The 17,491-nt window shown below is 37.5% G+C and overlaps 1 protein-coding gene across 5 annotated transcripts in view; it reads right to left on the bottom strand.

The window, feature by feature from the left end:
- ATG5 (autophagy related 5) overlaps positions 1-17,491 on the bottom strand; it is a 125,963-nt gene that overhangs the window by 86,386 nt on the left and 22,086 nt on the right. For all 5 annotated transcript variants that reach the window (XM_037158985.2, XM_037158984.2, XM_037158987.2 and 2 more), the window contains 2 exons: positions 16,460-16,538; positions 1,566-1,728 (listed from right to left, as the gene is read on the bottom strand). In XM_037158985.2, coding sequence (XP_037014880.1) covers positions 1,566-1,728; positions 16,460-16,538 — 242 coding nt within the window. The remainder of the gene's footprint in view (positions 1-1,565; positions 1,729-16,459; positions 16,539-17,491) is intronic.

Here is a 17,491-nt window from a genome sequence, read left to right as displayed (position 1 = left end):
AGTTTTTTGCCAGTATCACTTCCTCTGAGATAACGTAATCGCCACAACCACTTTCCACATTTTTAAAAAATATTTTATTTATTTATTTTTAGAGAGAGGGGACGGGAAGGAGAAAGAGTGGAAGAGAAACATCAATGTGTGGTTGTCTCTCATGTGTCCACACTGGGGACTGGCCTGCAACGAAGGCATGTGCCCTGACTGGGAATTTAAGCGGCGACCTTTTGCTTCACAGGCCCGTGCTCAATCCACTGAGCTACACCAGCCAGGGCCACTTTCCACATTTACGTGGAAAAGTTCACCTGCACGAATTTCCTGTGGCTGCTATATATCCTCTCTCAAATGGCAGTAGTGTCCACATTCTCACAGTCAGCCATGTCTTCTCTAATTCCATTACATTCTATTCAAATTTCACTCCCAGAATTATCACTTTTTCTTTCTACGACATTTTCACCTTTTTGGGCCAAGTCTCTCTCTCAATTATCCAGTGATAAAAATTGTTCCATGGGTGTATCACTGGAGACAAGGAGGTAGCATTACATGCTTTGCTGTCTGTGGATGAAAGTAACAGACGCAATGATGATTCACTGACAGACGGTGAAAAGTAAAGTGATTGATCACTGATCACGATGCGTATGTATTGTTATATAATGATCTGTGGATTGAAGACCTAGCAATTAAGTTTGCACTTTATGTAATTATTCAGTTAATACCAACCATGCAAATGAAATTTGAACCATATTCTTGGGAAACTGGTAGTGTATTTTTCTTTTTTTTAAGTTGGGGTATAATTACCATATAACATTATATTAATTTTAGGTGTACAACACAATAATTCAACATTTGTATATACTGCAAAATGATTACCACAGAAAAGTCTAGTCATCATCAGTCATCGTACAAAGTTACAAAACAATTTTTCTTCTTCTGATGAGAACTTTTAAGATTTACTCTCTTGGCAACTGGGATAGTATTATTTAACTGAAATCACGCATACTGGACTTTTGCAAAGCACGGACTGCCTGTACACAGAACTGTTTGAAGGCACTGGAGGGCAATCAGTGCAGACAAAATTAAGGAGCTATGGTCTCTTAAAAGATGAAGAATAGTGAATTGCAGATTGCCCTCAGATCTCCCTTGAGTGTATTTTCTAAATCCCGGCCAATAGAGAATCAAAGCACAAAGCAAGTCTTATAGTTGAGTAAACAGGAGTTGGAGTTCATGCCCTACCCAAATGGAGGTACTTTGGTATGCGAACAGCGTATTCAACTGCAGTTCCAGAAGGATCAAGATTAAGAGTAAAGGGCACTTTTTCTAGAAGCTAAATATAGGGAGTTTCTACTGCGTATGTTATGGGCAAAGCAATCAGTCTAATGCTGGGGAATCCAGGAAGAGAGAGTGTATAATGTATGGGGATGACTAAAGGTAGCTTTTTTTGTAAGATTTTGTGTCTAGTGACTGGAATCTAAACTTGTACTACCAATCCTAAGATATAGCCAATTATGGAATTATTGTTACTTTCATACTTTATACAGGGTTACTATGAAATTCAACATTGCTGTATTTACCATTATGTAATCCCATCCAGAGCTGCTTGTGATCTTTTTTCTGCATTTCATTTATTACTTGACTTTTGTGCTTTAAAGCATCAGCTTCTTTCACACAAGACATAAAATGAGCTTCAATTGCATCCTTAGATGGACAGTGCAGAAGGTCCTTTTCTGGAAAACCCTATCAAAGGAAAAAAATATTCATATACACATATATATATATATAAAACAGTATAAAATTAGCTTCTTAAAGAACTGCAGCCCTGGCTGGTGTGGTTCAGTGGACGAGTGCCAGCCTGCAAATCAAAGGGTTGCCAGTTCAATTCCCAGTCAGGGCACATGCCCAGGTTGTCAGACAAGTCCCCCAGTGTGGGGTGCGTGAGAGACAAGTACACAGTGATGTTTTTCTTTCTCCCACCCTTCCCCTCTGTCTAAAAATAAATAAATCAAATTTGTTCTTTTTATTTTTTATTTTAATTGTTGTTCAAGTACCGTTTTCTGCCTTTTACCCCCATCCCAGCCCACCTCCCCCCTGCACCTCCCTCCCATTTCCACCCCCCTTGTTTTTGTCCATGTGTCCTTTATACTTGTTCCTATAAACCCTTCCCCTTTTCCCCTGAAATTCCCCCCCCCCCGGTCATTGTCAGCCTGTTCTCAATTTCAGTGTCTTTGGTTATATTTAACTTGTTTGTTTTGTTGATTAGGTTCCTATTAAAGGTGAGATCATATGGTATTTGTCTTTCAAAGCCTGGCTTATTTCACTCAGCATAAGGCTTTCCGGTTCCATCCATGCTGTTGCAAAGGGTAGGAACTCCTTTCTTTCTGCTGCATAGAATTCCATTGTGTAAATGCACCATAGTTTTTGGATCCATTCATTTACTGATGGGCACCTAGGTTGCTTCCAACTCTTGGCTATTGTAAATTGTGCTGCTATGAACATTGGGGTGCATAGGTTCTTTTGGATTGGTGTTTCAGGGTTCTTAGTGCACTGTTGGTGGGATTGCAGACTGGTAGAATCACTATGGACAACAGTGTGGAATTTTCACAGAAAACTAAATATGGATCTGCTTTTGACCCAGCAATTCCACTGCTAGAATAAATCAAATATTAAAAAATAAAATAAAAAGAACTGTATCTCCCCCGATTTTCCAATATTTTTAGAAACCATCTCTTACCTTCCAAATAGAGAGATTTTAGTGTCATTTCAAATACTTTTTTTTTAAAATTTTTTTTAATATTAAATTTTATTTAGTTACTTTTCAAGTACATTTTTTTTTATCTATTTCCCCCATCCCACCCCACCCCCCCGCCCGGTCTCCCCCCTCCCTCCCATTCCCCCCCCCAGTCCTCATCTCTGTGTCTTTCATACTTGTTCCTCAAAATTTCAAATACTTTTTAAAATAAACTTAAAAATATTTAGCTACTGGCATATTTTATACCTTTTCCAAATTATCCTTATATGCTATATGCACTAGTATTATAGCTATTTTACAGATTAAAAATATTAAAGCTCAGGAAGTAGTCACATGGCTTGCAAGTGGTAAAGCTAAAATTTGTCCAACTCAGATTTCCAGCCCTTAACTACTATGCAATTATCACTTTCTCTATAACACCTGAATACTTAATGATTATAGTCGAAAGTTACGTTATAGAAAGAGATGTTGTTCTATAAGTCCTTCAACAAAGAGTCAAATAATAATGGTGAAATAGCATTAAGTCCTAGCCTACACTGTTAGTATATTAATAGAAAACATTCAATTTTTAAGTCATAAAAAGGTCCTAAATAATTTAAAAACTTACAGTAAATGGTCGGTCCTCCTACTAAGAGAAAAGGCACTTGGCTACCTCTAGCAATTTCCTACAGTATAGTCTTTAAATGCAAATAAACAGTCTTATCTTCCTCTGTTCTCACAGAGTCTGAGCTAATAGTTTCTGCTGAGTATAAGGTGAGCCACTATATAAATGATCCACTGGTCCCAGTGGCCCGGAACAGAAGGAGACAGGTGAGACAAATGAGTTATCCAAGATTCATGGTGCTCCTGCAGTAGAGGTCCATAAGAACTAAGGGGGATGCTTTCAGACACAGGAACAAAAAGGTAAAGACTATGAAAAAATGAAAAAATTCATAAAAATGAAAAGACAAAAGAATATGACAGGTAGAAAGGCAAAAATGAAAAATGGGAGAGGATATGGGTAGCACGGAGAGAGGGTCCCTGCCATAATTAACCTTATAATCAGATGTATTTCCTTTGCTTCAGCTAGATTAAGGGGATTTGTCCTGGCTTCCTGACCAAAACAAAGAATTAAATGTATGAGGCCTGTCCAGAAAGTATCCAGCCATGCAATACCAACAATAGGGACATTTACTGAAGATGATACAAGATACAAGAAACACTGTACATAGAACAATGATGCCTCAGTCCCCTTCCAAGTAGGCACCTTGGGACCTCACACAGTTCTCCCAATTGCTATCAGCTGCTCTGTCCTATTTCCTTGAATCTCAATGACAGCCAGAAATCTCATCCCTTTCAAAGGTGATTTTAGTTTTAGTTCCTTCCAGAAGTTGCAGGGTGCCAAATCTGGGCTGTAGAGGGGATGAGTCACCTGGGTGATTTCATGTTTTGCCAAAAAACTGTACCAGATGTGATGCATGAGAGAGTGCACTGCCGTGATGAATCCAATCACCAGTTGCCCATTGCTTCAGCCTTCTGAGTCATCCGAACAGTTCCCACAGAGGACTGTTTAAGCTTAATGTAAAATCTGATGCAGATCAGTTGCTCTACTCACTTAATCATTTTGAATGCGATGGTCACACAGTACACATGCTCACTCAACAGTATCTACCGTCCCCACTAACCAGTACAATGACATAGTCACTGTCACGCGTGCACACCCCAGTCTACTCTCTTTGGCTGCGAGGTCACACTAACACTGCAGAAACTGTTCTTGTTATATTACTAATAGTTGACAGTTTAAGAAAATTGACTTTGTTTCACTTGATCCACAAGTTTAGAATAGCTCTTTCAGATACTGTACAGTTCTCTGTTCTAATTATCTACATTGATTATGAATAAATGCAAAAAATATGAAAAGTTCATATTCCAAAGAAAATATTATTTTTATATAGTGTGAATGTATGACCTATTAAGCTTAAGCAATGTTAGAATTTGTTAAACTGTATATAAGCTAATTATGGAAAAAAGGAGTTAGGATCTCTCAAAACAGTTTGGGAAGTTGGGTAGGGGTGAGGGGGGACTCCCACCATTTTTTTGTTTTCCTTCAGAGTAGGCTAAGCCTCTCAATGGCTCCTGTAACCAGGGAAAGTCCAAAAGTTTTGCTTTTCCTAGACTTCCTTTGCTTTAAAGGTTTCTAAACTTAACCAATGCTGACACCTATAACTGACAGCTAACACTTACAAATGACCAGTCTTTATAGCAAAAAAAAAAAAAAAAAAAAAGGGAGATTAATAGCAAAAAAAGTCGCATTTGCAAACCTACCCTTCAACAGAAAATGCTCTAATTCTATGCTGGAAGAGGGTGAAGTCTTTCATGAAATAAAGTCAGGGGGGAAAGGAGGTATCTGATTAAGCAGCCCAAACAGTTGAATTGTGATAATGAATAAAGCGACAGATGTCTCAGCCAAAGACCCCTCGGCTCCTACTCATGAAATGCTTCTCTTTTCCATGATTAGCTTGGGATGGAGATGAAAAATATTTTCCCCTAAAACTTCACAATAAAATTACATACAGACTCTTGATTCATTACATTTCTAATCTCTTTTTATCTATATTAACAGTTGTCTACAAGTGCTTATCTTTTCAGTCCAAATTCTTGTAAATAAAGATGACTTTGACTATGTTTACTTGCTTTCATGAATCTTCCATGTCAGAATGCCTGATAAACTAAATCTAATTTACTTTTATAGAAATGATCTGAAAGGTTCCATTTACTTAGATATTAACTGTGTCCTTTAATTAAAATATTAATTCAGACAGTCTGGAATATTTCCAAATTAGAGAAACCAACTAACACTAAACAACACTAAACTAAAACTACCTACAAGGTAAGTGAGGAGAAAAAAGCCTTTCAACCTTAATAATACTACTGGAGCAAAACAACAACAAAAAATGGAGCAAAACAACAACAAAAAATTTTTCCTTATTATTAATAAACAATCTAACTTCACATCAAAAATACAATACCTAGTGCTGCCAATACAGTGTTGTGGACTCAAGCCTTAACACTCATAAAAATGTGATTGTACTTGAATATGGAATGTTTAAGGAAGCAATTAAGTTTAAATGAAGTAATAAGGGTGATGCACTGATCTAATAGGACAAAGTGTCCTTAAAAGAAAAGATAGCAGAGAGCTCAGCGAATGCTTACCAGAAACCAAACCCACTAGACCTTGACTTGATCTTGGACTTTCCGGCATCCTGAATTACGAGAAATAAATTTCTGTTGTGTAAGTCACCCAGTATTTTGTTATGGTAATCTATGCAAACTGACACACGGAGAGCAGTATTATTTCATTGCCAATTCACCTTTAGTAGTAGATTCAACATTCTGACAGGGAAAAGATGAGGCCATAGTTTAAAAGCTTACTTTTATAAAATATAAACACATTATGTCCAAAATCACTTTGCTGTGTATTTATGTGGAAATGGAAAGGGAGAAGAATTTTCAAATATTTCTTCCGAAGTATCATTTTCAGGATGAGGAAAGAATACACTATGAAAAAGATGCTAATAGAAGTTAACGTATCAGTGCTAAAATCAGCACTAAAATTTTTAAAACTTTCTTAAATCTCCTAATATTACCAAGATCCAATCTACAAACTTACTTGCAACCAATCATCTCCTTGCCCAGTACAATCTAAGGTGTATCTTCCATCCTGTTTTTTATACCTTTGAAAGGTAGCTCGGTTAATTATTCCCCTCTTTCTGTAACATTATCTTTGTAATTACTGTTTCCCATTAGTTGTTCTTAAAAATAAATCCAACCCCTAAAATAAAAAACAATAGCCTTCCCTCAACCTCCTTGAATCTCAATGACAGTGCTCCCTCTGGCACTGTCATTGACATCCCTCTGGCTAGAGCCCTCGTTCTCTTCTCCCCTTCAGAGCCAACCTTGAAACTTAAGCAGCTGGAGTTCAGCTCTTTCCTACCCATGCAATCTGGTTGCTAACCTTATCACTCCACTGAAACTGCTCTCTTCAAGGTCAACAAACATACCTTTCAGTTCTTCATTGTTTTAAGCCCTCACCAAATGTCTAATAACATCTCTGACAATTCTCCTTGAAGCAGTCACCCTCCAATCTGTGTTACCACACTTCTCACTCTCCTCTTATTTTTTTTCACTCTCATTTGCAACAGACTATTTCCGGCCACACCCCAAATGCCCATATTTTTCAAGTTTCTGGAGTTGGATCTCTTTGCTTTTTTCATTCTATATACTCACCTTGAATTAAGCCTACCTACTTCCATACCATGAACTAATGAGTCTCAGTATCTGTCTCCAACCAAGACCCTTCTCATGACCCTAGAACCCATATAGCCATTAATCTAGTAGATACATGTTTGGTAGGCATATGAAACTTAACAAATCCAAAAGTAAACAAATCCTATTCCCCCTTGACTCCTCCTACCTTTCTCCCACACCCACTCAAGTTCTATTGAGTCTACATCATAACATCTGAAATCATTCACTTTCACTATTCCCAGTGCTACTTTCCCAGTACAAACTAACAGCTACCTGACTTTCTGAACGCCTCCTAACTGGTTCCCATGCACAGTCTTCACCTTGTAATTCATTTTTCACATGTGGAGTCACAGTGATCTTCCTGAAATGAAAATCTGGTCTCCTCACTCAGAGGCCCTCCTCTACTTTTAGGATATAACCAAACTTCTAAAGTCACCCTGGCTGGTGCAGCTCAGTGGATTGGGCGCAGGCCTTCGAAGCAAAGGATCGCGGTTCGATTCCCAGTCAGGGCCCATGCCTGGGTTGCAGGCCAGTTCCCAGCAGGGGACCCACGAGAGGCAACCATACACTGATATTTCTCTCCCTCTCTCCTTCCCTTCCCCTGCCCTCTAAAGATAAATAAGTAAAATCTTTAAAAAGAAACCATCTAAAGTCTTCAGTCCTCTACGAACCTCTCTCATTTCGCAGACTTCACCCTGGCCCCCAACCCCATCCCCTCACATACACTCTCACTCCAGGGATCAGGGATCTGGAGAGTCCGTGCCCCACCCAAACGTTCCTTCAGCCACACTCTCTCCTCTCTGGGCCTCTGCACAAACTGCTTCCTCTGCTTGGAAATCCTTGTCCTTGACCACTTCCATGCCTGCCCCTAAAAATCCTCCTCAATCTTCCAGTTCTGTTTTGAACTCACTTTTTCCAAGAAATTTCTTACTCTCCAAGTCCGGGTTAAGTTCACAAAGTCCATATACCTGACTCTGTAACATCGTTTATATTCTTGTATCACACTACTCTTAGAGCTCCACCAGGCAGAGATCATGACTGTTCTCACCTCTGTGTTTAGTATGTTGTGTTCCTCCCTCAATAAACTTCTAAAACAGTCAAATTTATTGGAATATGATTCACAGATAGTGAAATGCAAAAATTTTAAGTGTAGAGTTAGATGAATTTTGACACTGCATTAACTGTCAGCCCAAACAAGGTACAGAATATTATCATCACCCCCCAAAGTTCCTAACAACACACTACTATGCATATTATACATTTATAAATATAACTGTTCACGTGAAGGATATATTAGGAGACAATTACAGCACTATGAATTTCTTGTTTACTATTGTAAATATTGTCCACAAGAAATACCAAGTGAAGACAGAAAACAGCACCTGGCTAACCAAGCCACACAGGCACACACAGAACAGACACACCTCAGAAATGGACCTGCTACCTCAACTCACATCCGGAGCTGCCCACATCCGACGTTCCGATTTTGTCTAATTTCATATAAACTTCCTTCATCACTTCCCACTGACAAACAGCTAACCCTTTCAATATTCATTTCTACAAGCAAATTTCTAGTCTTTATTAGCATAAAAAACCATATTTCTATAGTACCTCCTACCCAAGTAACATGTATAAACTGTGCTTTTATTAGGTTCCTATCTTTTTCTTTTATTACTAAAGAAGTTTGGGTTTTTTGCTCCTAACACGTTTTCCCCATAAGTCCTGTGATTTTTTAACAGCACAGTCCTTTAGGAATATTTTGCAGTAGAACAAAACCAACTGCCTGTTGAATTGGTGGGGGGAACACATCTTTGCCTTTTGCCCCATCTCAAGAGTAAAACATTCACTGAAGCATCATTTACTGTGATTTTCAGTTGTAGGTTTTTCATATTTACTGTCAAATTGAGGAAATTCCCTTCTGTTCAAAAGCTTGCTAAGCATTTTGGTAATAAATGGGTACTGAATTTTGTCAAAAGCTTTTCCTACATCTATTTAATCTAACCATATGATTTTTTCTATCTTTTTCCTGTCAATGTGCTGAATCACACCAATCAGTTGATATTTGAGAAGTTGAATTACCTATATTCCTGGGACAATCTCAATACAGTCATGGTGTATTGTCCTTTTATATATTGCTGGACTTGATCTGCTAGTTTCTCGGAGAGTGTTTGCATCTATATTCATAAGGGATACCAGTCAGCAATTTTTTAAAATATCTTTAACCCATTTTGATATCAAAGTTATTCTGGCCTGTAAAGCAAGTTGGGAAACATTCCCTTCTCTTCTATTTACTGAAAAAAGTGTGTAAAATTGGTATTATTTATTCCTTAAAAATTATAATTCACCGATGAAACTAGACAAGAAAGTTTGTTTTGTAAGAAAGTTGTTTTTAATTAGAAATTCATCTTTATACATTATGGGGCTATTTGTATCTGCTACTTCTTATGTCAGTTTTAGTAAATTGTGTTTTGATTGAATTTGTCCATTTCTCAAACTTGCTGGCATAATGTTGTTCATATTTCCTACCATCCTTTAAACAGCTGTGGGATCTGTAACAATATCCCATTTTTTAGTCTTGATACCAGTCAAATGCGTTTTCCTACTAAAGGAGAGAGTTTTAAATTCCCTCTAAACTCTCCTTTAGGTGAATCACAAAACAACAAACTTTAGTATGTTGTGTTTCCATTATCATTTAGTTGGAAATATTTTGAAATTCCCCTTGTGATTCCTTCTCTGACCCATTGCTAACTGAGGATTTAGTGGCTCTATCCTTTAGACAACTGTGGTCATTTATTTTACAGTACCAACATTATTAACCCTTCCTTAAACTTGTATTACTTTGTGCCCTGGCTGGTATGGCTCAGTGGACTGAGTGCCAGCCTGCAGCAAACCAAAGGGTCGCCAGTTCTATTCCCAGTCAGGGCACATGCCTGGGTTGTGGGCCACGTCCCTGGTAGGGGGTGCACAAAAGGTAACCATACATTCATGTCTCTCCCCTGCTCTTTCTCCCTCCCTTCCCCTCTCTCTAAAAATAAATAAGTAAAGTCTTTTTAAAAATTGTATCACTTTGTTTTAAATAGTCCCTTGTCTTTCGAAGTTAAACATTTACCAGTGCCAGCTCCCTCATTCCTACTTGTGGTTTCTTTCAGTCCTTTAAGATGTCATTCCGGTGTCTTTTAATCTCCACTGCCTAATAAGAAGCCAGCTGTCATTTACCTTACTGTTCTCTTAGGTCGTTTTTTTTTTTTTTTTTTTGGTGGATGCTTTCAAAACTTTCTATTGAAAACTGGTTCTTTCTCAGCAGTTTAATTATGATATGCATGGCTGTACTTTTTATATATTTACTCGCTTGGGATTTGCTGAGTGTCTTTGACACATACTGATTTTTTTCTCCCAAATTCACAAAATTTGGAGCTACACCAGCCAGGCAGTAACCATTACTTTATAATTGAGATATAATTCATATGCAATTCACTTAAAAGTCACCATTTGAAAGAGTACATTTCAGTGGTTTTTCATACATTTACAAGGTCCTGCAAGCACCACCATCTAATTACATGTTGTCATCACTCCAGAAACCTTGTATCTCTAAGCAGTCACTCCCCATTCTGCCCTCACTCCAGCCCTTGAAAACCACGAATATACTTTCTGTTTCTATAGATATTCTGAACATTTCACATATAAATCAGAAAATATGTAGCCTTTTGTGTCTGTTTTCTTTCTCTCAGAATGATGTTTCAAGGTTCATCTACGCTATACCATGTATCAGTAATGCATTCCTTTTCATGGTCAAGTTATATCCCATTGCATGAATTCACATTTTATTTGTACCTTCGTCAGTTGCTGAACATTTGGGCTGCTTCCACTTTTTGGCTAATATGACTAACGCCACTACGAACATCATGTACCTGTTTTGGGGCTGACAGGTTTTCAATTCCCTTGGGTATGTAACTGTGAGTGCAATTAGTGGGTCATATGGCAAGTCCACATTTAATCATTGAAGAACAGACAGACTGCTCTACAAAGTGGCTGCATCATTACTTTCCCTACGTTCCCCACGGGAACATGAACATGAGAATACCAATTGGTCCACACCAAATGTCCACCTTTTGATTGTAGCCATCTCATTGGGTGTGTAGGAGTGACTTGCTAGGGTCACTCTGAGTTTCCCTAATGATTGATGATGGTGAGCATCTTTTCATGGCCTACTGGTCATTTATGTGTCTTCTTTGAAGAAATGTCTACTCAAATCCCATTTTTTACTGATATGAGAAATGAAAATAGAATATTGCTACAGATCCTACAGTTATTTAAAGAATAGTAGGAAATACTATGAACAACTTTATGCCATCAAGTTTGAGAAATGAATAAATTCAATTAAATTTAACTTACTAAAACTGACATAAGTAGCAGATAATGAATAGCCCTATAATGTATAAAGATGAATTTCTACTTAAAAACAACTTTCTCACAAAGTAGAATTTCTTGTCTAGTTTCATTGGTGAATTATAAATCCCTCCTTTGGAGAAATATCTATGTAAAGTCCATATTTAATTGGGTTATTTACCTTTGTGTTATTGGATTCAGAGTTTTTTGTATACCCTGGATACTAGATCCTTATTAGATAAGAGTTTACCAATATTTTCTCCTATATAATGGGTTTTATTTTCACTTCCTTTGTGGCATGAATATTTTTCCACTTTGAAGTCCAATTTATTTATTTTTTGTTTGGTTGTTTGTGCTATAAGTGTCATACCTAAGAAATCACAGCCTAATCAAAGATCACAAAATTTACTATTTTCTTTTAACCTCAGTGCTTACATTTAGGTCTCTGATTCATTCCCACTTATCTTTTTTGTAGGTGTCAATTTCATTCTCTTGCATATGATTAACTGACCCAGCACCATCTGTTAAAAAAGCTGTTCTTCCCTTCACTAAATTGTCTTGATACCCACCAATAAATAAATAAGCAAACAAACAAACAAATAATCAACTGCCCATAAACGTGTGTGTTTATATCTGGACTCTCACCTATATTCTTAATCTGTGTCTACCCTTATGCCAGCACTACACAGTTTTGTTTACTGTAGCTTTGAAATCAAGAAATGTGAGTGTAATCACTGTTTCTTAATAATAGTTTTTTTGTTCATTCTCTCTTTTCTCTCCTTCTAGGACTCCCAAGTACATGTATGCATGTAGACTGCTTGATATTCTCCTAGAGGTCACTGGGACTGTGTCCCCCTCACCCCCCATTTTCTTTTCTCAGTTCTTCACCTTAGATAATTTCTACGGAACTGTCTTCAAGTTCACAGAGCCTTTCTTGTGCCACTTCCAGTTCACTGTTAAGCCCATCAAGTGAATTTTTAATTTCAGATATCATTCTTTTTAGTTCTATAATTATGTGATATTGTAAGTCACTAAGTTTTTAATAGTTGCTTTAATTCATTTCTGCAAATTCCAAATGTGGGTTATCTTAGAGTCAGTTTATATTAGCAGCATTTCTTCCCCCTGATATGGTTCAAGTTTTCCTGCTTGTTTACATTCTAGTAATAATTGATTGTATGCTGGACATATAAATACTGTCTTTCTTGTTGAGTTTTTTTCTGCCTGGTGTCTCTCCGTGATCCTAAAAAAAAAGCTTAATTTTTTACTGTATTAGGGCAGATCCTGAGCAATCTTTATTCTATAATAGGAGTTGGCCAACTTTGTTGGTAAAGGGCTAGACAGTAACTGTATTAAACATGTGGGCCATACAGTGTCTATACCAAGTGCTCAACTCTGCAGTTGCAGCCCAAAAGCAACTTATAAACAACTTAGCATGGATAGCTGAACTTCAATACAACTTATAATTATGGTCACTAGAATTTACATTCCATATAATTCTCATATGTCACAAAATATTATTCTTTTGATTTTTTTCAGCCATTAAAAAGTACAAAACCATCCTTAGGTCACAGGCCATACAAAAACAGATAGGGGGCCAGATCACAATTTGCCAATACTGCTCTGAAGTGTGATCCTTACTGCTATAGCAAGTCCTTTCTGGTGTCTCAGATAAATGCCCAACATGTTAACTATGTCTCTTTCTACTGTGGATGGGCTGGGATTTGTCCCACTCTTAATCCCCTAACTTGAACTCTGTACCTGTTGGTCCTTGAGGAATATCACTTATACATGAGAAGCCCAGCCCTCAGCCAAATATTCTTCAGAGACCCACACTTATACATTTGCTTCCTCTTCTCCAATACCTTGTCTAGCAACTTCTACTGACTTCAGCAGTCCAGAAGTCCAATCTCTGCATCCTCAAATCAACAGAACTTCCACGCCCTGGTTGAGTCCCACTCCCCATGATATAGCCAGGAACTGCCCTTAAGTTCCACTGGGCTAAATGTAGGACTCATCTTGTTTATTCCCTTTCTCTCTAATGTCCAGTGCCTGAAACAGTTCTACTTCATATATTTTGTTCAGCTTTATAGCTGTTTATGGCTGGTAAATAATCCAATCCAGTTACCTGTCATAGTTGAAAGCATCCATTAACCTCAATAAATATCTGATGATTAAATTAATGACTTAAACCATATTTCATAAAATTTTAAGTACATGTGACCATCCATGATCTTCATCTCCTAGATTGTGGGCAGAACCTGTGATTTGAATTTACCAAAAGAATGTGGTAAAGATCATACGTTACTTCTGTGATTAAGTCACACATAAAACTCCAGTCTTGCTACCAGACTAGCTCTACGGGCTCTTTTTGTTCACCCAATGGACTAAACTCAAATATTGGGAAAGTCTACATGGCGAGCAATTATAAGCAGCCTTTAGGTGCAAAATGCAGGCTCTCACTGACAGTCAACAAGAGCTGGCCCTCAGTCCTACACTCACAATGAATTCTGCCAGCAAACAGAGTGAGCTTGGAAACAGATCCTCAAATCTCCAGGCAAGAATGTAGCCCAACTAACATTTTGTAGTCCTGTGAGATCCGAAACAAAAGATTTGGGTAAGTCTCACCCGTAGAAACTGTGAGATAATGTTTATTGTCTTAAGGTGCTACCTGTGTGGTGATCTGTCACACTGCAGTGAATAACTACTATCACACACTATTGAAAGATACTATAAAACAGCCACCAATATTTAGAACCAACAAGTACAGGTTTTAGAAGCATAGGAGAGACATTTCATTCATTCATTCATAGAAGAAAGGGGAAGAGAAGGAGAAAGAGTGAGAGAGAAACATCAGTGTGTGGTTGCCTCTCATGTGTCCCCTACTGGGGACCTGGCCTGCAACCCAGATATGTGCCCGGACTGGGAATCAAACCAGCAACCCTTTGTTTCACAGGCCCATGCTCAATCCACTAAGCTACATCAGCCAGGGCAGGAGAGACATTTCATAGTCTCTCAAGAACACAGGAAGCTATCTCAGGCCACAGATCTCATAAAAAAAAATTCTTTCAAGAAAAATAAAACTATAAAGTTTATGGTAGCAGATACATGTTTTCCAAAATTCTAATTTTCACTTAGAAGTTCACATTTTGTCACTGGCAACAAATACTGTCAGTTATTTTACTGGCAATGTGAAGCTCACTTTGTTTATTTTCAAGAACTGTCTGATAAATACCCAAGTCTAAATAACCACAGTTTGTCTATCAGTCACTCTTTTAAATAAAAATTGGTGTTTCATTAAAAAAGTAGCTTGTTCAGCTTGCAACTCAAAGAAGGGCCCAAATGTTGTTCCTTAGAAAACCACAATGTTTGGCATAGAGCAAGTGTTTTATGTGCACTTCCAACAGGAGATTAAAAATATATGTACTTAAAAGTCAGGATTAATAATAATTAGTAATCTGCACTGCTTCCGCCGGAACAGTCAGTGTGTGGCAGTGGAGACTACTACTGGTGTGGGGCACTGCCTTGCTTTGGGCTGAGGTGCCAACACTTAACGCCCACCAGCACTTTTACAGATCAGTATAAATGTATATGGAGTGGAAAGGGCAAACGACATCTTAATATTATTAAGAAAATAGTTTGACAAGATTTTGGAAAATCCCATGGGCCCGCAATCCCCTTTCAGAACCTTTACATTACTCCAATCCTAACAATTCTGAGACTTTCCTATCGTTACTGCAACCCATCCACTCATTCCATCAATAATTATGGAGGGCTCAGTATGTAGTGCCAGGTAGGTATGTACCCTAAAGTGTCTGAGTGTCTCTGTGGCGCTCACTCATATAACCCAAGCTCCTAGAACAGGGCCTGGATGGTACACAGCAGACTCTCAATATTTGTTGAATAAATGAATAAATAAGTAGCCATGATATATTTTAACATAAATTTCAACATCTTTTAGAGTGTATTCCATACATACACACAAATTATTGGCACTATTTTTCAACAGTGGGAAAGGCTTGTTAGGAAATATGGACCTCTACTCTTATGCTTGCAGTAGTTTTATCTTCATGCCATTCTGAACTTAATTAGATTCACAGACATGAGTTTCACTTAGTATGGTACCATGGAAAGCAAAACTCATATATATTAGAACCACGTCCTCACTCTGAACGGTTCTGTGGTAACTAAAATCCTTGGTAACGTGGTACTATGCAAAGCACATTAGTGCAAATAATAGAGAAATAAATTCTGATGACTCACAAATTCAATTTCAGAGGACGGGAAGGAAAATATCTTAAAAAGAATGAGTGAGCCTCCTTTGGGCAGTGACTCTGAGCATCCCCGTGGAAAGCAAATCAAGCATCTAAATGACTTTTCAGATTCTTAACATGCCTCCTTCCCATTATCCACTGCGATTTCAGAATCAGTGCCTATTAATCAAATAATGGAGGTGGTTCAACCCTTCAGAGGTGTTTGCGACTTCTAGAAGGGTGGGGGGGGCGTAGAGAATCAGGATGGTTTGGAGGAAAGAGGGACCAGTACTTTATAAAAGAGATAAAATTAGATCACAATAAATCTAGCCTGGTCTCTTTAAAACTAGAAGAATTAAAGTCTCTCAAAATAGAATTAGATCAATTATTTAGACTTCTGTGTCCTAACTTTTCTCTCAACTCAATAAAAAAAAACTTAGTTACCCAGTTTTAAGTTTTCTCCTGCCTGACTGCCTACCCACATCTGCTATGAGGATTGTGTTCTTTCTATTTGAGATTTATTTTTTAAATGAATATCAATATCCTCAAATATTATAAATTTTAAAGGGCATTTGGCTCCAACAAGAAAAGGTATTATACATTAAATGTTTAAATGGTCTGCCAAGGGTTAGGAAGAAATGGAAAGGTATTTTACAGATAAACACTAATGGCAACTTAGCAATTAAAATGTGCCATAGCAAAAGTAATAAACAGCTTCACTTAAAAAAATTCTATTCTAAGTCTACTTACTAAGTACCACAAGTGGGACAAATGGGAAATGCTATTTAAACTATACCTTAAAATGTACTGTGATGTTCCAAGGAAGAGCTGAACTTGATGCAAGAAGATCAAATAGCAAACCAATTGGATAATGCCTAAAAATGAAAGAGTATATTTTAAGAAAGAATAAATACTTAAAAGTTATAACTACAACTCAAAAATAAATTTCCAGCATGTTTTATCATCAATATCAGGGGACTTAACCCACATATTACAGAAAGGTGACATATTACACCATTTCTTGCCTGGGCTGATATGGTATAACATTCAGGCATCAGGTGGTTTTTCTTCTAATCATTTCATTCCCCAGGGAAGCCTCAATGTACATAAGGACATTGTGCTAAGGCATCTTTTATCAGCCATGGGCACTGTTATGTTATACTACTGTAATACCTGATTATCATTCTAGTATTCATGTTGGGCAATCAGTTTCTTAAAACTTATTTAAATGTATTTTCAATTTTTAAAACAACTTAAAATTTTAGAAAATTTTAGGAATTTGAAAAGAACAGCTAAAAGAACATGCAATTGCCTATTTTGTAGTTATTACTATAATATTAACATCATAGCATATAAATTTCCAATCTCTTACTTATGCACACATTATCTAAATATAGATTAGGCTTTTCCTTTCCAAACCACTATATTATGCTTTATTTCATATAACAAGAAGTCGAAATTGCCCAAAATTACTGAATAATTCATTCTGGAATTTGGAACCTAATTCCACAATTAAAAATAAATAAATAAATAAATTTGGGGTCCTGACTGGCATGGCTCAGTGGGTTGGATGTCACCCCACAAACCAGGTCGCTGATTCGATCCCTAGTCAGGGCACGTGCCTGGCGTGCGGGCAGACCCCTAGCTGGGGGCACGCGAGAGGCTGCTGATGACACTGGGTATGCGATCACACATCAGTGCTCCTCTCCCTCTCTCCCCCGTCCTCTCTCTCTAAAATAAATAAATGAAACTTTTTAAATAAGAGACTTCCTAATATTACCCTTACAGTGAATTATTTAGCTATAAGAAAAATAATACAAACCCCGCA

Source organism: Artibeus jamaicensis, unplaced genomic scaffold (genome assembly GCF_021234435.1).
Source record: "Artibeus jamaicensis isolate MK-2021 breed Jamaican fruit bat unplaced genomic scaffold, CSHL_Jam_final contig_387, whole genome shotgun sequence".
NCBI lineage: Eukaryota > Metazoa > Chordata > Mammalia > Chiroptera > Phyllostomidae > Artibeus > Artibeus jamaicensis.
Note: the sequence above shows the minus strand (reverse complement) of the source record. Positions and strands in the feature narration are given on the sequence as shown.